Source organism: Epinephelus moara, chromosome 24 (genome assembly GCF_006386435.1).
Source record: "Epinephelus moara isolate mb chromosome 24, YSFRI_EMoa_1.0, whole genome shotgun sequence".
Lineage (NCBI taxonomy): Eukaryota > Metazoa > Chordata > Actinopteri > Perciformes > Serranidae > Epinephelus > Epinephelus moara.
This window is the reverse complement of record NC_065529.1, coordinates 24,818,203-24,844,840: the sequence shown is the minus strand read 5'-3', so window position 1 is coordinate 24,844,840 and position 26,638 is coordinate 24,818,203. Positions and strand designations below refer to the sequence as shown.

At 39.9% G+C, this 26,638-nt stretch overlaps 3 protein-coding genes across 7 annotated transcripts; 2 read left to right on the top strand and 1 right to left on the bottom strand.

The window, feature by feature from the left end:
• Window positions 1-1,211: 1,211 nt before the first annotated feature.
• On the bottom strand, window positions 1,212-8,977 carry LOC126386586 (zinc finger protein Eos-like). Of its 5 annotated transcripts, none has more exons than XM_050039002.1 (8): window positions 8,047-8,593; window positions 6,847-6,904; window positions 6,643-6,747; window positions 5,348-5,602; window positions 4,229-4,396; window positions 3,984-4,133; window positions 3,556-3,687; window positions 1,212-3,016 (listed from the first exon to the last, which is right to left on the bottom strand). In XM_050039002.1, exons 2-8 carry the CDS (start codon window positions 6,884-6,886, stop codon window positions 2,130-2,132), a joined length of 1,737 nt encoding a protein of 578 aa, XP_049894959.1. In that variant the 5' UTR covers window positions 6,887-6,904; window positions 8,047-8,593; the 3' UTR covers window positions 1,212-2,129. The 5 variants fall into 5 exon arrangements, with proteins under 5 accessions (XP_049894959.1, XP_049894962.1, XP_049894960.1 ...); XM_050039005.1 differs by lacking the exon at window positions 8,047-8,593 and adding an exon at window positions 5,910-6,009 and having other exon boundaries at window positions 6,847-6,871; XM_050039003.1 differs by lacking the exon at window positions 6,643-6,747 and having other exon boundaries at window positions 8,047-8,977.
• A 1,110-nt stretch (window positions 8,978-10,087) lies between these two features.
• rhebl1 (Ras homolog, mTORC1 binding like 1) lies at window positions 10,088-16,829 on the top strand. The gene is made up of 8 exons (XM_050038335.1): window positions 10,088-10,516; window positions 12,097-12,168; window positions 12,282-12,349; window positions 12,707-12,789; window positions 14,218-14,274; window positions 14,372-14,419; window positions 14,872-14,953; window positions 15,055-16,829. Exons 1-8 carry the CDS (start codon window positions 10,465-10,467, stop codon window positions 15,145-15,147), a joined length of 555 nt encoding a protein of 184 aa, XP_049894292.1. The 5' UTR covers window positions 10,088-10,464; the 3' UTR covers window positions 15,148-16,829.
• Window positions 16,830-17,892: 1,063 nt separating this feature from the next.
• prkag1 (protein kinase, AMP-activated, gamma 1 non-catalytic subunit) lies at window positions 17,893-25,341 on the top strand. Its single transcript, XM_050038134.1, has 13 exons — window positions 17,893-18,023; window positions 19,172-19,223; window positions 19,316-19,416; window positions 19,505-19,586; window positions 19,678-19,736; window positions 19,938-19,983; window positions 20,072-20,126; window positions 20,673-20,799; window positions 21,013-21,178; window positions 21,285-21,322; window positions 22,005-22,151; window positions 23,309-23,408; window positions 23,613-25,341. Exons 1-13 carry the CDS (start codon window positions 18,015-18,017, stop codon window positions 23,621-23,623), a joined length of 993 nt encoding a protein of 330 aa, XP_049894091.1. The 5' UTR covers window positions 17,893-18,014; the 3' UTR covers window positions 23,624-25,341.
• The last annotated feature ends 1,297 nt before the right edge of the window (window positions 25,342-26,638 follow it).

The following is a 26,638-nucleotide window of genomic DNA, read 5'->3' as shown; positions in this document are numbered from 1 at the left end:
TTCCTCTTCATAAAAACAATATTTCAGAGCTTCTGCGCATCTAGACCACTCCTTTAAAATGTGACTTCAGCATATGACAGAACCAAGGAACCATTCACAACATTAAAAAGACCTTAAATCTTTCTTGATGCTAAAAAAAATAAATTCAAAATGCCAGTTATGATAAACAGAGATCATTTTGTTCAATAAATAATTTCTTCTGTACTATAACAACTTTAATGGGCTCAAGTCAGTTTATGGTTTTGACTGTTGTCAGTATTTTTCCAGCCTTTAAGATCACTGGATCTCACTTTACTTTTGTGGCTATTCATAAAGGAATACACAGAGAAAAATCTAATCTATTAATGTCCTGTTTATCAACACAAATTAGATATTGATTTTGTGCCCAATTCTGTAATCTAGACTTGCCTGCTTAACAGTACAACTTATTGTGCTTAAAGTCAAATATACGACTATCTATCTATAGTTTTAACATGTAAACAGATAAAGACAGATTCAAGAGATGACCGTGTTCTTTTAACTAACACATTGCTCTTGACATACGTTTCATTTCTGCACCGTAAGACAGGATATATTATAGATCACAACCGACAAAACCCCATTTTGAAATAAATGTGTAAAAAATGTTTTTAAATCAAATGTTTTTTGGATTTAACCTGTGAGGACGGTCGTAAACTGCCACTCCACACTGCGCTTATTCACGTCATAGCAGCATGTGCCAAACGCCATGCACATTTAGTCTTTGATAAATTAGCAGAATTGGGTTCTTTGCCAACACGTGAATGAAAATCAACCCAACTTTTGTTGAGGAGGAGAACATAAATATTGTGCAAAGCTGTAAGCGAGACTTGTGTCTGGAAAACAACTTGAGCGAGTAAATTATTCTGATCTCTAACATCACCCACAATGATTCAAGATGCGACAGTTGGGAGCTCATGTCCTTCAGTCTGGTCAACAAGGTGCGATCAGGGCGAAGAAAGGCACAATACAATGAGATAAAAACAGAAAAACAAAATGTAAAGTATAAATAGATTAGTGTTGGTTTGCAGTTTGATGCAGGTATGAAAGGGAAAATGTTAAAGACTTGTAAAGACCCTAACCTCTTCAGTAATCTCTAAAATCGTGGCAGTGATACTCGTACTCCGTTCCCAGTGAGAAAAACATTCCGTCAGTTTTTCTCACATTTTGAGAGAAATGTGCAGGTCGTTAATGTATTCCATAAAATAGTTTAATATAATCATAGTATTCTGGCAGGTATCAGTGCAACAAAAGCAGTCATAGAAAAGAAAAACAAATGTTTCATACGCCGCGCCACACAGCATTCACACAAAGGCCTTCATTTACCACTTACTTAGTCAGTTTACTTCCATAAAACACAGTCTGTCACGTTCTCCCTCTTTCTCTCTCTCTCTCTCTCTCACACACACACACACACACACACACACACACACACACACACACACACACACACACACACACACACACACANTCAAACACATCTATTCAGACGAGGATCTGGGTTTTGAGTTTGGTCTGCACTTCACTTCAAATTATAAAAACAATCTATTACACAATCAGCCCTGGGTAGGAAAAAAAAACTCTGCGGAACATTTAGGGAATCATTTCATTTAGAACAAGGCGTTAAAATCTCTACAGATTCCATTGTAGGTGAGCCTATAAACTTCACATTAAGCTTTTATGTGTTGTCTCTGTTAAAGTGCACAAGAATGGACCAATTTCAGGTTATGGACAAGAGTCCGATTTCTCTACCGTAGTTTGTGCGTCAGGTTTAAATCCTGTATTTTGGAGCAAGGCACATCTGCGGATGAAAAAGTGCATTGGCTCTTCATCTACTTTAGAATACATTGAATTAAAAGTGCATTTTAAATTGATTAATTATTCAAAGTGCATTAAAAATAATGAGGACCACTATTATAATTTTAGAAACACACATATGAGATTGCCATTCCTGCTGGTACACACTAACTGTACCAGAGAATGTTTGAAATAATCGCATCAGTTTCATGTCATCAGTGTCTCCTTCAGCTTGTGTGCAGACCAAACTCAGCCAGGTCCTTGTCTCAGTGTAAAAATCTCTCTAGATGAAGCAGGTTGACCACCCTTTGTCCTCAGTCAAGGATGTGCTCCCCACGGACGATGTGTGAAGAAAATTCATAGCGGTCCTGGCTGCGGTGGCCACAGATGTTACACTCAAAAGGCTGGCGAAAACCGTGGCAGCCCATGTGGATGGTAAACATGACATGGTCTAGGAAAAGCACACGGCAGTGCTCACATCGGAAAGAGCGCACAGCTCTCCCCTCCCCGTCTACGACCCGAAACGCCTCCCGAGAGGTGGAGGAGGGTGCTGTGGGTGAGCTCGGAGTTGGAGCGAGGGCAGGAGGTGGGGGAGCTGAGTGGCCTCCGTCCTCTCTTTCCATCTCCCTGTCTTTGGCGTGGCTGGGACTGTGTCTGTCCCGACTCCTGTGGTGTGCGATGGGAGGAGGCGCCGGGTGGTGGCTGTTGGAGTGTTGAAGATGATGGCCGTTGTTACTGTGCAGGGTTTGAGGCGGAGCGGTACTGTTGCAAGGCTCATCTGGCATGCTCTCTGTGTCCGTAGAGTCCTGGCAACCGTTGCTAGGTGACGGTGCATGACTGCGACCTGCGGGCAGGTCTTCATGACCCTCCGCTGCCTCCCTTCCGCCTACACCGGCAGCTCCCAGCCCAGCTCCGGTCCCTGTGCAATCGAGCCTTGGGCCAAGAGCGACGGAGGTGTGAATAGAGCTGTGGATCGGCCTGAGTTCTGATAAGCATGAAGGGTGAGTGGTGGGAAGGTGTAGAGGCCTCAGTGTGTCTGAAACCCCTCCTCCTCCATTACCTGCTACACCTGCGTATTCTCCTCCCAGACCAGTAAAGTGTGGGGTTTCGAGGTCCCCTGCGTGCATCTCCCCATCTTTATCCAAACCAGCGCTGAGCTCATAAGGTGCATCTGCAAGGTTGAGGCGTATGTGCTTCTGTCCTGCAATGAAGAAACACAATCTTATGATACTGTCCTATGAGAGTCTGTGGAAGACGTCAAAACTGAAACTGCCCAGTTCGGTGAGAAGCCTGCAAGTTTTTGGGATTCATTCTGGATGCCATAATTAGGTTGGAGGTCAGGATGATTTGTAAATTAAAATCAAGTTCCAATTTAATTTCAATTCAATTGCTCTTGTGTATAATAGGGTTTATTACAGCGAGGTTTATCGCTGTTCACTTCATTATACTGTTTTTACCTCAGCCTGTGTTTGCGGTTATATCGACCACAGCTCTTCTGCCTCAGCTATGTGAAACTTTGATCAATAAACCTCAAAACAAAGCAGAGAAGACCCTGATTCATTCTGACATTTGGTTTAAATCTACGGCCAGTCACACAGCTTGGATACATAAAACTATGAAAACCTCTTTGTCACATTACTCGCACAAAAAGATCAGCACTATTGTATGTGGTTTCTGATTCAACCAATTTATGTGGCTTTCCATTTCCTCAACCTGTCCACACTGAGACCAAATGCTCACCTACAAATTTTTGAGGTGTGGATCTCTTGCGTTTGGTGATGCTGTTGGCCAGCCGATCGATAAATGCCATCTTGTCTGAGGAGGGCTGCAGTAGAGAGTCTGGTATAAACTCTAGCTCTCTCATCTCCTCTCCTGCAGAGTACAAACAAATTGTAATGTTATTTTGGGGGGGTTTCTTACTACTCAGACAGCATTTATCCCAAATGCTTATGTTGTATGCTGATTGTCAATGTTTGTATAGAAAAGAAACTAAATGATGTGTCCATTACCTTGTTAAGGAGGGAGACTCCATCTCTACACTAGATGCCACTACAGTCCCTTTGGAAATTGATATTTACGACACCATCTGGTGATTTTGGTTGCTGTCTTATCTGAGAAAATGTTGTATACGCCGGACATTTATCTGCACGAATGCCATAAAAGCGTACCTGGATTCTGTGCACTAGATGGCTGCTGTGACTCCAGACTCTGTAAGTAGCTGTGGCAGCGCTCACGGTGTTCCTCCAGGGTGCTCTGCTGCTTGTAACTACGGCCACAGTAACTGCACTTGTATGGCTTCCCAACGGTTGGAGAGGACACTGGGGACAGAGTGGGAGGATAGAATTATTATTGTCACTGTACAGCATCATAAGAAAAACAAAATCATTACTTATCCGGCTTGCATCTGTCCTACCTGCATGAGTGCGAAGGTGGCCAGTGAGTGCATCTCGTCTTCGACAGGCGTAGCTGCAGAAGGGGCATTTAAAGGGCTTTTCCCCTGAGTGCAGCTTGATGTGGCGGAGCAGGTTACCCTTTTGAGTGAAGGAGGCGCCACACTGATTACACTGGAATGGACGCTCACCTGAGAAGAGATCATACCGTCAACCCAACTTCTTTTATTACATCTACAGTGTCTGGTACATTAGTTCTCATGCAAGAATCATTCTTACAAACAGAGTTGTTCATGAGTGACCATGAATCTACATCTACAGGGGATAAAAATACCTGAAATTACACTGCCTTAATCTGAATGAGTCTAAATGGGTCAGCGAAATTAACTAAAATAAAATACATCACTTAGACAAACCTAATGCAAAGTCAATATTCTGTTCCAACTTTTTTTTCCCTGCCATTGAGTCTTGATTAATGACCAGATAGGTTTGAAAATACAGAGGTTCAACTCTGCTTAATTGAGAATATTTTTTCCAGTACTTGTACTAAGGCATACAATACAAAAAATGTCGGCAGAAAAAGATAATAAAAAAATTCCAAACCCCTGTAACCTGTTCTCTTTCACAGGGATGACTGACGTAGTTATTGTCTCTAAAAGATAATTTACCTGATGTTTAAATGGAAGTTGAAACTTAGACAAGTTGACCAGTCATTAAGTAAAAACACTCAGAAAACCATCAAAAATTGAGCACAATTTAATCTATAAGGTTAAATTACATCTGATAAAATATTGCATGTAAGAGCTTTTTGAAATCGTTAATCACTTGTAACCAAATCGTATTTGTAATGCCTCTGAAATGAGTGGCCCTTTGCACCGTGCATTATGAACATTGCACACTATCCTACAAAACAACAACTCACTAAACAGAAGTTTACAAATTACATCTATTGAACACAATATTCTTTCAGAAAATACATCTTTCAGCATTTTCACTGGGTGAACGCAATCGTATAAAATAATCACATTAATAATAAGTTTAACCAGCTAGTGTTCCTTGTGCCGACTAGCGAGTGTAGCAACATTAAATCAACTATTTGACTAATCGCGCCCATCCCTATCTGAAATAAACAGATCAGTTACCTGTATGGCTGCGTTTGTGCACCATGAGAACATTAGGCCCGATGCAGATCATTCCACAAATGTCACACTTGAGTTTTCCATTTGGCAGTCTGGTGGCTCCAGCTTGCATGGTCTCAGGATTGGTGAGCTCCCTGTAGCCTCCGACAGCCTCAGATCCCTGCTCCGCACCTCCTTCCTCTACCCGCTCCCCTCGTTCATCCTCAGTACTGCGCCCTGGGTCTTCATCGCTGTACAGCTCCACTTTAATGGAGTTAGCTACAGAGGCATACAAGCAAATAGAAAGAAGGCCTTAATTTAAATATAATAATAACAACCTAAAAATAAGAATCATTGTGTTTGCAGTAACTTAAAGGTAGGATCTGGAGGATTTTCAAACAAAACAAAATATAGACATATACAAATGAAATCCTGCTTAATCATCACCTATGGGCTTCTACTCATGTGTGGTGGTGACTCTGTTTGCAGAGCTCCTGCCCTTTAACTGTATTTTGATGTTTTTGTGAGCTCAGACCGCTTCTGGGCGGAGATTTCCCCAGCCAATGAGAGAGTGCAGGTGCCGTACCGAGCGTGTCCGAGCGTGCACCAGCATGAGCCTTGCCTGAACCTCTTCTGTGAAGCCTTCTTCCGTACCTCCGGGCTCCATACACCCGGGAGAGTTGAGCCTGATAGGAGGGGCCAAATTTGAATGTGTGTTTACAAACAGCAACTGGAAAATCCTCCAGACCCTACCTTTAAACTGTTTTATTTTGTGTTTTTACTGGTTGAAATCACCAGGTCTGTTTGTTTTAGAAGGAGGAGACCTCTGCGGATAATTTGGCTCCTGCTAAAAACCTCCTGAACAATGAACACTGAAAGAATTCTAACCTGGAGAAGTTTCAGCTGGTTGCAATCTGCAATCCTTGCTGCTAGATGCCACTAAATCTTATGCTTCTTAGTCTGTCAACCAGGGTGTTGCTAATTTTAAGAACAAGAGAAAACAGAGCGTGTACAGGCTCACGTCATTACTTATGTGATAAAAGTAGGGATGCCTCTTGAACTAAAATTCCATCTGATATTATGAGATATCTGAAATGCGATCTGAAGAATAAAATAATCATACAAATGTCTGTACACCTTTGCGTAACCTCTGAAAACATTTGACTTATCACAGTAAGATGTATTATTATGCATTACTATATGTCCTATTGTATTTTGGGAGCTTAAAAAAAGAAGAGACTGGAATAATTAAGATTTTGCAATTTCATTAACCAATACATAGTCTATTTTGTGGGATTCACACTTATTTTGTCACTGACCACTGAGCGAGCGACTGGGAGAGGTCTCCTTGCTGTTTGGGGTGCTCACTGTCGGACCTCCAAGGGCCCCAGAAAACTCTCTTTCCATTGAGGAGTCTCCACTAGCTGCAACCACAGAGGACACAAAAACAAGATCTGTCACTTGAACCACACGCCAACCACTGACAAAATGTATTTCTGTGAAAAGAAAAAACTGAGTCCTACCTGATATGTAAGACCGGCCATTGCAGTCATCAACATCCATACTAGTTCAAGCTGAATACTGAAATGACAGTTGTGCAAGATGTTAAAATTAAAGTGAATAATCCCTTTAACACATTCACTCAGGCACCAATTCACTCAAACATAACTTAACATCATATCAACTGTGTGTCCTGCAACCCATTACTACAACAATAACAGCAAATCATACAACAGTTACTGATATTAACATCACATTATGAAATTTAACTACCTGGTGCACAAAATATTGCGATTTCACACACTGTCAATGACTAAAATATAGAAAATTATACTAAAGGCAGGCGTGAATGGCAGCTAACAGCCGTCAACTTGGCGGTGCAATTAAAGTAAAGCCATGCATACATCAGCTGCAGCAATATATAACTATAACATTAGCTCCTATCGCTTACAATAAATATATTAAAGATTAGCTGGTGTAGGTAAATGTATTGTAGCAGGAAAGGCAGCTAAATAAGCGCCAACTCTACCCTTAGCAGCCACAGATCAGCTGATTGACTCAGTCACCCATTACCCAGATTGACCCATGACAGCACTGATAAAGTAACTTCATGTTAAACTAATCTAACGTTAGGCTCCTCTGAGACAAATCAATCTGACATCCAGATCGTAGGAGAGAAACATAGCGTTTACTTTGCCGTTTACATAACGGTGGCGTTGAGGTAACCTAAGTTTACGGGTCGGCCTCGGTGGCTAACGTTAGCTTACTGCATGTGATGGAAATTACCGTTAGCCAAGTTAGCTGAACTCAACAGTGCAGCGTTACAACAGTCTGCCATCCTCGGCAGCTTACTGAAAAGCATGGCGCAAAGTTACAGCTAAGTAATATGGGCGATGACGCAACGTAGACAACGCTGACTTGTGACATTAATTTGCCGACTGGCGCTAAATTATACAATCAAGTGTCTACGACGTCTTGTTTATCGCTAGCATAACAAACCGACGTTAGCCTGAACTATCTTAGCTAGCTAGCCAATGTTTCCCAGACGGTTGCTATGGCACCCACCCCCTCCCAAATGCTATGGCTAGCCAGCTAGTGGTTAGCTAGCTAGCGTGTTCTCCCAGAAGCCTTAAAGCTGACATTTCCAACACGACACGGCGGAGGCAGTCGGCTGTGAGTGTGCTTTTAAAGTTGTCCGGTTCTCCCAGTAACCGCTGCATTACCTGTCCCTGTCAGGGCCGTTTCAGTGAGGTTATTCTGTATTTTCATCTGCCTGTTTATGACGGCAGCATCTCCCGGCAGCGCTTCCCTCCAGCTCCAAACAATTTCCGGTTAGATCCAAAATGTGGCTGCCTATCAACCGCAAGCAGTGAGTGTCCTTACATGAACCCCGAATCTGTCTGTATGAAAATCCACGACACAATTTAATTTATTCCGCACGTACACACACTGACGTCTAACAGATTGAGCGGTGAGCTGTGTTTTTGATTAAGATCGCACCACTATCTTTAAATATACAGACACATGGTCTCAATCTAAGGCTGCAGTAAACATCTATCTGCAGCTATAACGTTACACAGATTTGCTGAATCTGTTTTTGCCTCATTGCCTCTATACCCACCACTTTAAGCCTGTGCAGTATTCCAAGATTTATATTGCTTTTCTTAGCTTTGCTTTGTTGGTCTTTAATTTCATTGTATGTCTCTGTCTTACTTTATATAATCTCTCTTGACAGTATGTCTGCACTTGTTTCACTTGCTCTGTTGTATCTGATGATCCATATGCAGACAGCTTTAAACATTTTAATAAAATTTTGTGTCTCAAGACAATACTCTTTAGTTCACAAACAAGAATTAGGTGAACATACTGACTATTTGAATGTGAGAATATCATTTGGGCATTGCCTTTAATTGACAGGACAGTTAAGTGTGAAAGAGGGAGAGAGAGAGAGGGAGGGACACGCAACAAAGGGCCACAGGCTGGAATTAAACCGGGGCCGCTGCTCAAGAATATTCTATTTTAACCAGTAAACTCCAAAGCAGTCACCAGATATGTGCCTAATATTGTTATCATCTGAGACATTTTTGCAAGTGACAATCATTAAGATAGTTTTAATGAGAGAATTGGCACAGACAGTCTCTTCAATTGTAAAGTGAAATGTGGTCAATTTGAACATTGCTGTGGAGTTTTCATCCACTGATAGATTTTTATTATGATAGTATTTGGTTTACTTGATTTGGCTGAAAAAAAAAAAAAACATACCACAAGGTTCCAAGTCTGAAATTATTTCATTAGGGTATCTGATTGTAAACATATGTGACTGAAAACAAGACAGTGGGAGAGCTACAGAGGGGATAAAGACTGGACGCTAACAGGTGATACATCTATTGTGAGGGGATAATGTTTCCCCCCATAATTAAAACTTAGGTAAACAGATAGCAAAGGCACCTCTAGGTTTTATGTTGGTGCCAGGATATTCAAACATGGTAGACCTATTATAGAAAACATAAGCTAGTAAGTCATTGCTTTTTGTGCTGAATTATGTGTATGAATAAGCATGCTGCTTTTTTTTCACTTTTATTATTAAACAAGATTTAAGATACATTTCTTTCATTACATGTTGACATGATAATAGAGCAATTTAGGTCAGGGTCCTCCCCAAACAGATATAGCTTCAGTATATTTGCGTATATCAATCATCTGAGGTAGATGGAAGGTCAGATAGGGACACCAAAATATAGCCTACAATAAACATTGAGCTATTTAATTTCTACACACTAATAGTATCATCCTGTCAGATGGGTTTTCCTGGAAATCTGTTCAGATGAGGTTGTGACTAAACATCTGTCTATGATCTTTATAATTAAAATCCCCCATCATGTTTTAGTTTAGTTTAGTTTATTCGGATCCCCATTAGCTGTTACCGTAGACAACAGCTACTCTTCCTGGGGTCCACACAAAATAAAAATACATACAATATAACATAAAATAAAATGACAAGAAAATCATAATCCATACTTAAAATACAGATTAAGAAAATCCAAATTGTTTTTTTTTTCCATGTTGTTTTTTATTGAAACAGTGGATACAAACACTTGTTGATATGAAGGAATGTAGATTTTCAGCGGTGATTGTGGTCTGAAGGTCAGTCTGGAAAAGTCTAAAAAGGCTGGCTGTCAGAAACACGCTGGGACGCACAAAGAGTGACCTCTGCTGTACAAATTGTCCAGAAAGCACGTCCATGTCAGTTATGACGTATTCCCTGTTTTTACGACGGTGTGCTTACACAATGACAGTTTCCGTCAGCTTGACTTGCGAATCGTAACCGCGTTGAGCGAGCGTTTTCTCGTTTTGAATTTCAGCCGGAACGACAATTTCACCATTTCAAACTATCGATCGATATCGATTACAGCGCCAGATAAAAAAAGAGACATTTTTTCGAGATAAGTACAAGTTGTACTTGCTGTACTTAAACTCTGAACTTCCAGCTCGAGGCCCAGCAGAGAGCTCGAGCGGCAGCTCCGAAAAGTTTGTTGTTGTCACGTGATGTGAGACGAATGTGGCGATAAAAGTTTGTTTAGATAGTAAAACTAGGTGGCGTACTACGTTATTAAAACCCAACGAACACCGTTTGCACCGAAATGCCTCAACCAAAACATCGAAAGATTGCTGTTATAGGTTACAGGTCTGTAGGTGAGTAAAGCGCACGAGCTCGTGCATAGCTAATGTTAGTTAGCTAGCATGCTAACAGGCTAACGTCCTGGCTTTGTTTTCCTCTTTAGTGTATCCCACTAACACCAGTAACCCTAGATCGCCTGTGTTTATGTGTTTTTGTTCTACGTGTGTTTGGTGTCCAGTTGATTATTAAACCACAGTAAAATTAACATTATCATATCGTGTAGCTACAGCCATCTGTTAGTAGTTGTAACGTGTTCTGTGAAAACAAAGTTAGCTCAGCCGGTAACATCCTGGTAGAGAGCCAGGGGAGTGTGTCGAAACTTTCAGTCTCGCATGCCTAACATAGCAAGTATGCAATGTCCACAATTCAAGGAAACCACCATGTAACCTTACTCGACCTTATACCAAGTCGTTTATGTTGTAAAATGTCCTTGTGTGGCCGGTGCTGCGCCAAAATACGAGACCGATCAGGTTCTCTGAGCTGTATTGCTGTTTCAGACGTTATCATACTATCACATTATTTATTTTGATAGCAACCATTGTCAAAAACGGTGCCTAATAGCATTTAGATATGGTCACAAACGGAACCCATAGATGCATAAAGGATCACAAACAGAATCTGTGTGTATCTGAAGAGCACTATCACTATGTGTTGATCCTTTCTGTGTCACCTGCATCAGGAGTCAGCAACTTTTACTATCAAAAGAGCAATTGTTGACCAAAATTAACTTAAAAAATCTGGAGCTGCAAAACATATTAACCTAGCAACGTTACTAATAGGTCCAAATAAGCATTCATTAATATGTGTCACCAGGTGGCTCCTCTGCGGTGGGCTGCTTATAATTATTTGGTACAAATAAATCTGTCCACACACCTGTAAATGATCTATTTTCCTCAGAGAATTTTACTTTTTTGGATATGAAATCCACAGCTAGACTTGCTAGGGAGACATAAGACCATCCACTGCTATTGAGGTTTGGCAAAGTTTAGAGGACAAAGCGCTACACTGTAGACCTATGATGTGCTTTTAAGTTAATGAGGAACATTTTTTTAAATTCAATGTATAGGCTACACATTTTTACAATTGCAGAATGTAATCATTTCTTAAGGCCAAAAACAATGATAAATGAAAATTGAAATGATAACAAAATAACCGTTTTTCATTTCCATATGATTTTTTTTTTGTCAAAGCCACAGGAAGCCACTGGAGAGGAGCATAAGAGCTGCATGTTGAATCTAAAAGATCACAGATTTAAGTACACCAAAATCACAGCTATTAAAATTTGTGACCCTATCTAAATACTACAGAGGCACCATCTTTAGTGATGGCTGTCACAATAAAGTGTGTTACATCATGGTATAATAAAAATCTATCATGGCAATATAGCTGACATTTACGACCAGGCACATGATTTGGTGTATCACTTGTAACTGATCATGTAAAAATGTGTTGCAATATTGTACGTTTTCATGTAAGCCACTACACCGACCAAGTATTTGTGTTTGCGTGTTGTGTAATGTAGAGGATTGTTACGTTTTAATATTGAATTAAATGGTAGTAAAACAACCATGTGATGTTTTTCTGCCCTGCACAGGAAAGTCATCTCTTACAATACAGTTTGTGGAAGGACAGTTTGTCGACTCGTATGACCCCACCATTGAAAACAGTAAGTGTTGTTATTGTATTGTTCATATTGTATTGCGGCAAAGAAAGACACAATGGATTTGGCTTAATGTAAGGAACTCTTTTGTTAACTTGTTCATCTCTCTCTCTCTCCAGCCTTTAACAAATTGGTCAATGTGAATGGCCAAGACTTCAATCTTCAGCTGGTTGATACAGCAGGACAAGTAAGTTGTTCACCGACTACATCTGACGCATGCACTAAACTCTTGGTTTTAAACACCCTGATCTGTAAAATCCTTATATTTAACCTTAGGTTGAAATGTTTTTTGATACCAGTGTTAAGCAAGATGTGTAGAGATCCTTGAATTTCTGATTAAGTCAGCCATGTCTCAAGTCAGAGTTATCTACTTTGCCTCATTGTCCTGTATTACTTATCTGTAACTTATTATGACATGTGCTCTGATGTCAGAGTGACAAGTCATCTGTTGTATTGAAAGTTATTCTAGATGCCATAGTTTTGTGTGTCTGACTGATAACGGTAATACCTTAATGAGATTATAATATGTCCCCTCTGTCTGTAGGATGAGTACTCAATTTTTCAACAATCCCTCTCACTGGACATCCATGGGTATGTCCTTGTCTATTCAGTGACTTCCAATAAAAGGTGAGTGGATGGTTCTGTGTTCATATGTCTATGAATATAAGGCATACACTATCAAAGGAGAACTACACCCATTTTCAAAATGCAGATGTTATTCCTATGGTCTTAGACAGTCCAAAAATATTAGTAAACATGAACAGCTCTCTCCAAAGTCTAAAAGCTACAGTGCTAAAACCCAAACGTGTGATGTCATCAAGTATGAAGTCTGGCTCTGCTCCAGAGACAATGAATTGTGAAAGACGTTACAGATGTCACTGAGAGCACCCAGGGGAATGTTCTGACTATATGGGTACAATGTCTGGGTGAAAACTGAGAACACTAAAGTAGAATAAATGTCATTTGGGTACAAAGAAGAAAACAAACGTTCTATGGAGCAGCTCCAGACTTTATACTTGATGACATCACAGGTTAGAGACTTACTTCTCTGTGGCTGCATTCACAAAGCTTCCTAGTGCTAAGAGTTGCTCCTAGTTAAAGTTAACTAGGTCCTTGTAAAGATGAAAGTTTTTCACAGAGCATCTCAGACCGTAAAAAGCTCCCAAGGTGAAAAACTGTTAGGAGCAGGGAGGAGGACTTTTAAGAGGCTTAAGAGTTTCCTAAGCAGAGGAGAAAATGGCAGAAACACAAAGAGGTTGGAGAAATATTCTCCCAACGCTGGATGACAGTGGGTAAATGAAATGCTACAGATTAGATCGTGCAGGGATAATATTTGTGGTCGATCCGGCGCAATAAAATGATCACAATACTAGGACAGAGAACTGGAAAAATGCAACAGTGCAGCAGTGATGACTTCAGTCTGTCTCAACCTTCCATCAGCAGAGTGATCACAGTAACAATGACAACACTTTCACAGTCAGCAGTTCATTTCATTTCCACTGGGTGTTCACACCTGGCAGGCTCACAGAAGGGTGTGTCTGTGACAACCAATCACACCTGCTGAAAGAATGCATCACACCTAGCAACGGGGTCAACCACACCTCCTCACTAAGATAAAAATTTCTGTCCCTGCCTTGCTCAGAGTTGCTCCAACAACTTTTTACTAAATCACTCATAAGCTAGGACTCCTTACTAAAAGCTTTTAGGCTAAGACAGGAGCTTTCTAAGAGGGTTCTCAGAATGTTTGTGAATACAGCCCCTGGTCTCTGGCTTTAAGAGAGCATAGCTCATGTTCATGACATATTGGAGTTTGCAATTCAGCCAGTGTTCTCCTTAAAAAGTCTTAAAACACTATGTTAGGTAGACAACACCATATGTGTCTTACAGTTGATACTAGCATGTTTTTTCTTTATTTATTGTCGCATGTAATCATAAAAGGTACAACTCCAGTGAAATGTAATCCGACCAGTAGCCTCAATTTGTGCATCAAGAGAGTGTGAATAGAATAGAAGTTGTAAAATTACATGTGTATGATTGATGTGTGTCTCTCTTCAGTTTTGAAGTTGTGCAGGCTCTACATGACAAGCTGCTAGACGTGGTTGGGAAGATGCAGTAAGTTGTAGTTGGATCCTTAAATTCAACACTTCCAAAATTGTCTTGTTTTTCAAGAGATTTTTTTTTAAAAAGCAGGTTTCATTTTTCTTTTCAGGGCTCCAACTGTTCTTGTAGGGAACAAAAAAGATCTCCACATGGAAAGGTAATCAAAATTATTGAGTGTCTTTAAAATATAAAGTATAGGCTTTTTGGTCTTAAAAAAAGACTCAGTATAATTCAACATGAAAGATATTTGTAATGACAAGCGAGTAAAAGGATAAGTCTGGTGACATTGGGGTGTCGGTGGCTTAGTGGATAGAGCAGGCGCCCCATGTACAAGGCTGTTGCCACAGTGGCCCGGGTTCGAGTCCAGCCCGTGGCCCTTTGCTGCATGTCACTCTCCCTCTCTTTCCCCCTTTCACACTCACCTGTCCTGTCAATTAAAGGCTAAAATGCCCAGAAAAATATCTTAAAAAAAAGTCTGGTGACATTCTGTCTCTTTGTGTCAACAAATCCCATTAAAGAGCAAAACCAACAATGACCTGATCATATTAACGTGCATTGTCTGTGCAGCCTGACACAGTATAAAAGTTTTACCTCATGTCATTTTCCCAGGGTTATCAAACCAGAGGAGGGAAAGAAACTTGCTGATTCCTGGGGTGCTGCATTCATGGAGTCCTCAGCCAAGGAGAATGATGTAATGATAGATATCTCTTTGAATACCAACTCATGTGATGCAGTCTGCGTATTAACTCTGACACAGATTCACACACTGATGACGATATTCTTGATATTTAGACTGCTGTGGAGGTTTTCAAGCGGATCATTTTGGAGATGGAGAAAGCTGATGGAAACGCACCACCCGAGGAGAAGAAGTGTGCTGTGATGTAAAAGTGTATCCAGGACATCAGTAAGCTCGTCTGCTGAAGACGGGAGGCACAACTTCACCAGCTTGCCAATAGTGACCTCACCGACACCAAGACACTGCAGTGGAACTCTTCTGCTCCATTGTGATACCTGATTGATTTACATAAGAAGGCAACTGCCCAGACAGTTGATAAACTATCCCACTAATTGTAACCACAGGGAGACGTTTCTAAAAAGCAAGATAAATCTTTGTTTTGACAAAGAAGCACAGTCGGTGAACACTTTGTTTAAATATTGAATTGTAATCTGTAGCTGGGCAAAATCTTGACTTTGAGTTCAACCAAATGCTCAGAAAACAAACAAAAAAAATTACCAAACATATTGGTTCCAGTTAATTGCATTAATTTTTTTTTTTTTTTTTGTGAATGTATTGCGGTAATAACTTTTTGTGAATCTGATGTTTGAGACAACATTGGCCTCTGTCTCATTACTATTTGAGTAGTTGAGTTAATGTATAGTAAGGGCTGGTGAATAACCTTTTTAAAGACTGGTATAATTTCAGCAGGTCTTTTTTTTTTTGACAGTGGTGGAAAGTCACAGTTCACATTGCTTTAAATGTGGTGTTAAAATGTCAGTATCTCTCACAGATGGTGGATTTCCTCGAACACTCTGGAATGAGATTTCACATATGAAATCTTGCTGGTTTCACAGTTCTTCTCACTGTAATTTTTATCAACTCCTCTTCAGGTACCTCTCACCAATGAACTCATGAACTGCGTCTTCACGATGGAGGAATCTATTTGTATATCATAACTTACATCTTAAGCTCCTCTGCTAAGCAGATTAGTTCTCTGCCATTGTTTCTACAGTTTAACTTCTCCTTATTGACTGTAATAAAGATGGTATCTTATGGACAACCCTCAGAGAAATTTAGTGTAGACTGGAATAGATCTTTGGTATTTACCAGTTATGGCCTTTTTATACAATATAACTAGAATCTTAGAAATTGGTTTGATACTATTGGTTATATTTTGAGTGGTGCAGGTTTGCTCTCCCTTCAGTATCCTAAGTAGAGTATATTCTTCTAAGTGCGTTGTAATTATGAACATTGTTGAGTTGCAATTTTTTAATTGCGTTTTAACACTGCGTAAGACTATTTAAGTGGCTGGAGGCTACAGAGTTAGTTCAGTAATCTTTGAGCTCATGGTTTTGATTTGACGGTGCATGCAGGCTTGATGGAAACAAGCCAGGCTGGCATGTAGTCCATTCAATTTACATTGTGGACTTGCATGATCGCTGTCTGATCACTGATCCTTAATAACTTTGTTTTCCTTAGATCATGTAGCCTTACAAAGACACGACACAATGTGGATTTCCCCCCATAATCCTCATGTTGTACCTGTAGTGGGTAATTGTAACTTTTTTATCAAGTGCTTTGCTGAGTAAGTAGTTGATTGATTGATGATGGTTGAACAGAAGCTGGTGATGCTGTGTCTTGTGCCTTACAGTTCCTCAAACTCCCTTATCTGCTTCCCTTAATGACTCAAGGTGCTCTTAAAGGTTTTTTTTTCCCCGTCTGTTGACTTGATACCGTGGTGCAGGTGGCGGTGTGCACCTCAACACCAATTTCCCCTTGTGGGTCAATGTTAATTCAGAAAACTTGCTGTAAACAGTTTTGTATATAAATAAATCTGTTACTCATTTGATGTGTCATTGTGCTGATTTTGGCTGGATGATGTAGGTAGCTAAAAGTGGCACAAAGCAAGGTTGCTTATACAGTAAATGACAGCACAGTGCACAGCAGGAGTGCATTTGTTGATGTACTACAATAACCAGTTAGTTCATCACTGGGCTACACTGTAACTTCACTTCCACCCTTAATAAAAGCCTATTCCCACTTTAACACCCAGTCCCTTTTACTAGCCTGGTGTAGCTATACATTTTGACAAGTAAAGGCCTGTTTTAATTAGATGCCTGGTCTGGTTGCCAAGTGGTTCATTTTTATGGAAGGTCTTTGGATTGTTGACTACCCACTTGAGCTCACATTAGGTAGCTGCTTAGAACGCACATACAGATACAAATGTTTAAACATTTGTCAATATGGAGATACTGCACATAGTTCAGTTCATTTTACTGAAACCATGAGCACCAGAGATAACTAATTAAAGGAATTAAAGGCCTGTTCCATATAGACGCCTGTCCCAAATATAAGCCTGTTAACTTAAGTGATTTAAGCAAATAATAGCCTGGGCTATTAATTGAAGTTTTACCGTATGTGGCCATACCAAGGCCATAGCCATGGAGTCAACACTGCGGGATCTGCCTACTACAACTGCTGTCTATATAAATTACACATGCAGCGCAACATAAATTATTCACACTTTAATCAGACTATACATGGGCTATCTGACAAACATATTTAAGACATTAACAATACTCGTGAGCTGTGTTCTACTGGGGTACAGCAATGTTACTTGGACAAACCACACACAGGACTGCAGTGCACTGTGCCACCAGAACTGCTGTAATGTTAATGGCAATTTGTGAAGTTTATTTATAATCAGGATTACATGATTATTTGTGATTATTTCAGACAGCAGTGCATGGTTGCCTGTCACAGAATAGTCTTTTAAATTTATATTTATTTATATTATAATATATATATATTTTTAACAATATATAGCCCCATCTACCTTGAACCATACACAGAGGCACAGCATGAAGTTTAATTTATAGTGCGCTTCAGACATTAAGTTGTGGTGCGGTAATACTACAGGTACTACGGTAAGGACTCGACAGCCATTCACATTGCTCGTCTGAAGTTGTAGCGGAAGATCTGTGTGGTTGTGTGAAGCAACCCGGCAACAGGAAGGCGACACGGCGAATGGAATATGGAGTGTGTAAGTTATCCAGCTAACTTAACCTTGTATAGACCATTAGCTTTCTAATAAACCTCCACCTAAGTTAGCTAACGTGACTTTCCCGAAGCATGCTAACGGTAACAGCTAACCAACGTTAGCTAATTCTTGGCAGAGTAACGTTAGTTCTCAGGCTAGCTCTTTTGTCAGTAACGGTGGTCATCACATATTTGTGCCCGTGAAGAATGTAACTATGGTTGCAGTCTTGGTGTCGGTTGACTAACATTAGTTACTTCACGACAGAACAGTGTACCACATATCGCCTTATAAGGGTAGCCGATGTAAGAAAAAACAGAGCTAAAATAAGAAGTCACCTCGAATGGCTCCTTAATGTCAACAGACTGTGACGGTAGCTAGCTCGATGCTAATGCTTAGCTCACGTTAGGATAACGTTATTCATGTTGCACATAACTTCAAAAGCGAGTAACGTTACACTGTCTGTCGGGTTGACAACCAGACACCGTTAAATTACAGCAGTAGTGTCAAAATAACCTTTTATAATGGCAGAATAAGAAACATGTACTCAAGTAAACAGTTATGCTGAGCTGAGGCTTTTGGATGTTTAATCAGCTGACTTACGTGTCCACAGTGTAAGAGTTTAGCATATCTACACTAAGTTACACATCCATACAGTAACCCTTTAACTTTACCTGAACCAAATCATTCTTATCTTAACCTAACAATATACATTAACTTAACCTTGGTAAGTGGTTGAACCTAACCGCCTCACGGAGGACATTTTTACACGTCACAGTAGGGAAAGCACAAGCGTAAATAAAGACATTAGCGATGGCTGAGTTCCATTTAGCTGCTCTGATTTCAGGGTCCTAGTATTTTGCATGAGTGGTTACTGTTACACTCACTGCGACTTCTGAATGGATCAGAGCCATGTTAGTGTCATTAGTAACACCTGTGTGTTTCCTGATATATCAGGCCAAAATGTCTGCTTTGACAAAGGTCTGTTTGTTAGCATGTCACACTGATGGGCTTATTTACATTTAACTAAGCTGGGGCTTATTTTTATTTTATCTGTCATGCAGGGTTTTGTATACAGCAGAGCCTTCATATTCACATTCACTTTTTATTTTAGAGGTCAAACAGACATAATGACCTTTATCTTTTAATTTCAGATTCCAGTGACTATTGATGATCTTGAGGGCAAAAAGGACCCAGTCATAGAGGGTAAAGGACTCATACAAATCTAATGAGACCAAAATGAGCAACACAGACATAGAAAAACAGTGTGTCTCTAATAGTTTCTCACATTCCTTCAGACCCAGAGCACAATGTGTACACCCGGTTTATGAAGTCCCACCGGTGTTATGACCTCGTACCTACCAGCTCCAAACTGGTTGTGTTTGATACATCGCTTCAGGTAAAACAAAAGCTCAAGACTTGAATAACTGACTCTATCTCTCACCCGCTAATTTACACTGAAACATGTGGTATAATTAATCTTACAGGTCAAGAAGGCATTTTTTGCTCTTGTTTCCAATGGGGTAAGAGCAGCACCTCTGTGGGACAGCAAGAAGCAGTGCTTCGTTGGTGAGTTCAGATTTCATTTGGCACACTTTCACTCTCGGTAAAACGAAATTAAAAAAAGGACTGACTTGATTCTCCTCATGTGTCTCTGCAGGTATGCTGACCATCACAGACTTCATTAACATCCTACATCGCTACTACAAATCTCCACTGGTAAGAAATTGGACAGCAAATGGATATAGACCTTAAACTGTAAGATTACTGTAGGTGTAACATATTACATGTCTGCGTTGAACTACAGGCTTATGTTGCTATGGGTAGGGTTTAAACTAAGACGATGCAGAATGTGGTCTTGTCTTGATTTCTTTCTTAATCCCTCATAAATATGTTAACTGGCTCTTTCTAATCTCTCAGGTTCAGATATATGAGTTGGAAGAACACAAAATTGAAACATGGAGAGGTGAGAAAGTTTAATAAATATCTTATGCATTCTTTTTATTGACTTGTGTAAAGGTCTTGACAACGCTGTCTGTTCTCATTTGTAATAGAGCTGTACCTTCAAGACTCTTTTAAGCCCTTGGTTAGCATATCTCCCAACGCAAGGTGAGTTTTTTTTTGAGTTAACGCTTGGTCTGACAGTACGTTTTAAAGCATCTATATTTTGTTGTTGGTGTCAAACTTCACTTAAACTTCTGATGGTTTAGTCTGTGGCAGTAACTCATTAAACCTGGCCTGTGCTCAGCAGGGAAGTACAAATAGGCGCCAGAAATGTTTCTCCACATCTTATTGTTTTGACCAGAGTCTCTGTTGATAGAGGCAGACATCAAACACTGCCTGGAAATTCGCTGTGGCTGTATGCAGCTTTTCCACATTTTTGTGTTTGATAGAAACTTATTAATTACTGCATGAAGTTATCAGTATTTTAGTTTTAACATGTGTGTTTGTACCCATAATATTTATTGTACAAATGCTTCACCTAACTTACACTTGGAAGTTATTTCTTGTCAACAGCTGACAAGCCAACATTAGAAACTATTCCTTCGCTGGTTTCCCTTTCACTTTCTTTTATTTAGCTATCTCATTTCACTACATGTTGTGTCCAATATAACTTGATTAACTTGGTCTTCTCTTAATGTCTCTGTGTCACAGTTTGTATGACGCAGTTTCATCTCTGCTGAAGAATAAGATCCACAGACTGCCTGTAATCGACCCCCTGACAGGAAACACGCTCTATATTCTCACACACAAGAGGATTCTCAAGTTCCTGAAGCTTTTTGTAAGTCTCTGTGGTTTCTCTCCTCACTACTTTTACATTGAATACTTTAAATTATTTTCAGTGTTTGAATCTTATAAGACAGCAAATGGCTGGTACAGAGTTAAGACTATCAGCTACATTTAAGTAAAATAGTTAATTAAAAACTATTTTACAAAGACATCCATTCCCCTACAGTTTTAATCAAGTGTACACACTCTCTTGTTATTGTTTCAGATAGCAGAAATGCCAAAACCCTCATTCTTGAGACAAACCTTAGAGGACCTGAACATCGGAACATTCCGGAACATAGCGGTAGTCCGTGCGGACACACCGCTGTACACAGCGCTGGGTATTTTTGTTGAGCAGCGAGTGTCTGCGCTCCCCGTTGTGGATGACAAAGGTATGTGGGCTGATTGAAATGACATCCTTGTTGATTTTGCATTAATGACCGGAGTCCTCTTTAATTTTGTTTGTTTGTTTATTGATACGCTGCCTCTCTCCTGCAGGTCGAGTTGTGGATATATACTCAAAATTTGATGTTATAGTAAGTTTCATCTTATCTTTAAATAGTGAAAGGTGCCTGCTAGAATTCCCCAAAGCCAGACATTATGCATTCAGATTGCTAGCTTTTTTTTTTTTTTTTTAATCAAAGCCCAAAGCCCCAAAACATGCAGTTTACAACCAGATATGTCAAAGAAAAACATCAGATTCTCACAGATGAGAAACTTAAACCAGCAAAACTTCAGCTGAAAACACATAATCTATGCGCAAAATAGTTTACAATCTATTCTCTTTTGATCCATTAATTGAGTAATCATTGTAGCTGTAATATTTAAAGTACAGTTTGGCAATAGACATTTGTCCTTTTTTTCTCTCGTTCTAAAACAGTTCACAGCAAGGTATTTTTCCCATGTTACTGTGGACAATGTGCAAATCAGTGAGCAAGGCTTCTTAATGGCAAATTCTAATTTACAGTTTTTGGCTTAAATGTGATAGATTATCTTAATTTATTAGGTATTAAATTCACTGGATGAGCTACAAACAGATACTCTCAATATAAATGACATATAGGGTGATTTATCAGTATCACTCAACCTTACATGAAAAATTAAATTAATGGGATTCTGGCACATGAATCTCATGGCTAAAATTTTAACTGTATTTCTTTCAAACTATTTATTGTGCAATATAAGATGAAGAAACATTGCTAACCTGTGTTTATACAGAACCTGGCCGCAGAGAAGACGTACAACAACTTGGATGTGACAGTGACCAAAGCCTTGCAGCACCGCTCGCAGTACTTTGAAGGAGTGCTGACCTGCAACAGGCACGAGACCCTGGAAGCCATCATCAACAGACTGGTCGAGGCAGAGGTGAGAGTTGGATGTCATCATGTGTCACACAGTAGTTGTCTTTTGTGGCTAGTTTGACCCCTCTTGTTTTTGGTTATTATATAATGTTCCTCCACACTTAATTATTCTTTTTAAACTGAAGTCCTTAATAGAAGGACACATCAAACACTACCTGAAAATGAGCTAAGGTAGCAACCAGCTTTGCATGGTATAGGAACTCTTAGGCAAGTCAAAAACATGTTTTACAGCTGATTGACATGTTTTGCCCACATCTACCTCTCAGTATGTCATCACTACACGGGATGACTGTTGCTAAAGACTGCACAGCTTAAACCGGGCTCACAATACAGGAGTTCAGGGCTGATTTATCCCTGATTCACCCCTTCTGACAATCGGAGGAGAAATCTGTTGGGGGACATCTGTTGATACTGATTTATCTGGTAATGAAAAAGGTCATAGATCCAGTCTTAAACCTCCTGAACTGCTCACGGGCTAGTTGGAGGCTGCACCGATAATTTTAAACATATTTGATATTTAGGATTTAAAATCACTTATTATGTCAGTGCGGAGCAGCTGACTGTTGACAAGCAATGGTAAACATTCTAGCCCTTGAGGCTAACATTAACTAGCTCACTACTGTTGACAGATAATAAAACTGACAGTTAAAATGTCGCCTCCAGTTCTAGATGAAGAATAGACAACCCGTGTTGACCGCGTCTCCCTAACCATTTTCTCATCCAGACTTTGCCTTCTGCTTTTGTTTTTCCCACTGCAAAGCATTGTTAACATTACAACAAATTGTTGCACCACACCAGTTTCCATTTTCTTTACATCGGCCCTCCAATGAGATCACATGAGGTGGTGCATTCATGCTCCCTCTGACATGATAATCTTAATATCTTTAATGTGTTATGTGCCATTATTTTCAAATTTTGTAGTGTGTGCATGTTTTAAGATTAGGAAGAAGAACAGATGTGAAGTTTGTCCTTATGTGCATGACACATCCTTATATCAAAATTTGTTAGGATTTTAAAACTCCATTAGTCTGAGCCCGGCTTTAGTCTACAAGATCTCGCAGCTAATGAAATGAAATAACACTCCAAGTCACTGTCTGTGTAGATAGTACCAGTGTCATGCGTCAATTAAAAGTAACAATGGTCCTCTTTTGTGTCCTTCAGGTGCACAGGCTGGTGGTGGTGGATGAGCAGGAAGTGGTGAAAGGAATAGTCTCCCTTTCAGATATCCTCCAGGCACTAGTGCTGACTGATGGAGATGAGGGTGAGTACAGTCATGCAGCTCTCTTAAGATTTTTAGAGCGTACACAACAGAGCAGAACATCTTCCTAAATATGTTCCTTGATTGAGAGTGGAAGGCTTTTCCAAAGCTTTGTAGCAGCTGCTGCAAAGCCATTATCTCCCTTACCTCATCGATCTTGGGACTGTTCATCATCATTAAGTGATGATTTGATTTTTCTGTCCACAGGCACAGCTTGAATAGGTAACTCAAAGAAGGAAAGACTTCACGGAGCAAAGGGAGAAAGATCAGGCATGTGAGAGGGGAATTTCCACAATATATTGAAGTATCATCACCCATCTCCTGTAACCAGGCTTCCTATAATCACACATGAATACGTCTGCCTCTCTGCAGAAACATGAAGCTCTAGCAATTCTGCAATTTAACATTGTAGTCGCACAAGAGACCTCTGAAGAGGAGCTATTGACCAGGCATCATTCCCACCTCTGCTGTTTCTGATCTACGCAGAGGAGGACCATTAATTGTGGCTTTGATTATAAATGTATTCCCGATAATATTAATGATATAATCAGTTGTAAGTTAAACTGATTTACCTGTATTGCCGTTTGTTGGCAACATTTTATTTGTACAATAAGGCTGAAATGTAGCTTCACACAAAGCCTGTGAAAGGGTAATTTTAAACCCTGTGTAACTTTGTCAGATCAGCGTCTGGTGTGTAGGATGTTCTGGCACGTTCTGACTTGTTCTTTGTACGTGGAAGTAATGTGGTGATATTCAGCTGAAGTGATCTTGTTAAACAACTAGTTCGATAATTTAAATGCAGGTAGAGGACTGATGCGCGAATCATTTTTACCTTGAGCACATGCTGATGGTTATATGGTTACAGAGGTATTTATCTGTATGTGTGTGTGGCATATACTGTACATACAGTACATGCATACAACAACTGGCTTTGTGCTGCTTTGGTGTGAAGGTGCTAAAATGATTTTGGATAATTTATCATTCAAACACTAGACCTTAAAGACCGCGGAGCTGGCAAGTAGTCCGCACTGGACAGTCATATTTAAAAATGATTTCACAGATGTGACTGAAAAAGGCTTGGTCATGGTTGAACATTTTCAGCAAGTCAGGTTTCAGCTTCAGGACCTGTTGTTCCGAAACAAAACAAAAGCTCTGAATAAATTTTAACGAATATGAAAGATTTATGTAAATTTGTCACCAGTTAAATCAAGTTACCCCAGTTAGCAGTGTGTGAAGAATTCAAGGGCTCAGGTTTTAATCTGCCATGTAGGAAACCTGAAAGAGCGCGTCAGGCTCTCGAGACGACCTCATTGGTGAAGTCCAGAACAGCATCGGTGAATCTGCTGTTAGAGACGACCATTAATTGTGCTGTGTCCTGTTTGCTCTGAATATTTATGGGTTTTATGTTTTGCCATATTGTCTGTGTTGTCACGTATAACCAAATGTTTAATGGATTTTACTTTACTGACTCGTTTTCTGCCTGTTTTGTCTCTCCCACTTGGTTTTGGCACTATCAGCATTAAAGGGATTTGCTTATTGCTCCAATGCTGCAAGATCTCATCAGTTTTTGAAAAAGTGGTCCATCCAAAAAAAACCTAATGTTCAAGTTAATGATTTTTGTGGTATTGTTTGTTTTCTGATCTTTCTGGTGTGTTATGTTGATGTCAATTACAGTCAGTGATGGCATCTGACGTCTGAACAACGAGTCTAATACGTTTATTCAACTGTTATCTCTTCATAGTGTTTCGGGGACTTTATTAAAATCACTCAATACCAGCATTTTTCTCTTCCATTTCCATAATGCACCAGGAACATGTCACTTCCTGTTTTGCTTTGTATGAAATTTCATGTACAACTGTATGTAAATGCACAGTTTTTGTAGTAATCTGCATTGAGACTGATTGAAAAGATGAGCAATAAAGGTTCTTTAAGAGTTTGTTTTAAATGGTATTATTGTTAAATGAATACATATATGTCACATATGTCACAACTTTAAAGGGACAGTTCACCCACCAATCAGAAATACATGTTTCTCCTCTTACCTGTAGTACTATCTATCAATTTAGGTTGTTTTGGTGCGAGTTGCCGAGTATTGGAAATATCGATCATCTCCAACAGCAGTTTCTTGTAGGAACTATTTTCTTTCTACCGAGCTATACCCGCCAACTATGTCACTTAGAGGAGGAGGTGTGCATCTACTCATGGACGAGAGGGACGTGCTCACGACAATGTGGGATGTAAACATTAATGGCGTCCTTCTCGGCTGAGGTGTAGATTCACACTTCCTTCTGAGCAGTGATCTGGTTGGTTGGTGTAGTTTGATAGAAAGAAAATAGTTCCTCCATGAAACTGCTCACAACAAGGTCTGTGGATTATCTTGAGTAACCAAAGGCCTGTACTACGAAGCAGGATCTGGAGTTAGCAAGGTAACTTCAGGGTTAACTCTGGGTTTTCAGTACCATGAAGCTGGTTCTCTTTGTACCAGGATAAATCACTGTGGTAACTTATGCTGAACTCAGAGTAATGGATAACAACCTGTCAACACCCCGACCTCAGACCAGTCAGATCACTGATGAAAAGAAGTGTCAATGGACAAAAGTCTGAAGTGACAGGTAAAAAAAAGAGAGGAGCCCATATATTGTTATAGGTCAGTAGAATCATTTCATTGTTCCAGGGCTCTTTTTCCACTGGTTTTAAAACAGAGCTTCTAACAGAGAGATTGATTACAACACTAAACACATGATTTTAACAGGATTTTAACTTGTGCAAAGTTTATTTTAGTCTGCAGTGACTGTGACAGTGTTGCTAATTTTTCTCTGATTCCATCACTGCAGCTCAGAATAACATGAGACACCTACGTGATGAGAACTGGGATAAAATGGATAATATTTTATCAGTAAAATAAGCCACACACTTGTTAATTGGCTCCTGTTATTATAAATGCCACATTTGAGTCAGATAGATCTCATCAGTTAGTAACTACTTTTCTTCTCTTTACCTCAGTAGCAGAAACAGTCTGATGTCACTTTAATGTGTTTTATGTGACATCATCCAACTAAAGGGCAAAAAATACTCTATACTGTCACATGCAGCCTGGTGATACCTACACGTAATTTTTGTCTAGGGCAACAGTGAATTTTTGAATGGTGTTTTTCATGTTTGGTTTACACCCCACGCCACTGACATTTTACTGTCTCCCAGTCCCAGACACCTTTGGTACCGTTTCATCTCAT

Bases quoted from the DNA above. Each gene is read 5' to 3' on its own strand.
- LOC126386586 (XM_050039002.1), bottom strand. From the start codon at position 6,886: ATGGATGTTGATGACTGCAATGGCCGGTCTTACATATCAG. The intron at 5,603-6,642 runs GTCAGTGACAAA...ATGCCTCTGTAG, and splicing joins TCCCAGTCGCTCGCTCAGTG to CTAACTCCATTAAAGTGGAG. The intron at 4,134-4,228 runs GTAGGACAGATG...CTCTGTCCCCAG, and splicing joins CCACCTTCGCACTCATGCAG to TGTCCTCTCCAACCGTTGGG.
- prkag1 (XM_050038134.1), top strand. The intron at 19,224-19,315 runs GTAAAGGACTCA...ACATTCCTTCAG, and splicing joins AAAGGACCCAGTCATAGAGG to ACCCAGAGCACAATGTGTAC. The intron at 19,417-19,504 runs GTAAAACAAAAG...TTAATCTTACAG, and splicing joins TGTTTGATACATCGCTTCAG to GTCAAGAAGGCATTTTTTGC.
- rhebl1 (XM_050038335.1), top strand. From the start codon at position 10,465: ATGCCTCAACCAAAACATCGAAAGATTGCTGTTATAGGTTACAGGTCT. The intron at 14,275-14,371 runs GTAAGTTGTAGT...TTTTCTTTTCAG, and splicing joins GACGTGGTTGGGAAGATGCA to GGCTCCAACTGTTCTTGTAG. The intron at 14,420-14,871 runs GTAATCAAAATT...TCATTTTCCCAG, and splicing joins AAAGATCTCCACATGGAAAG to GGTTATCAAACCAGAGGAGG.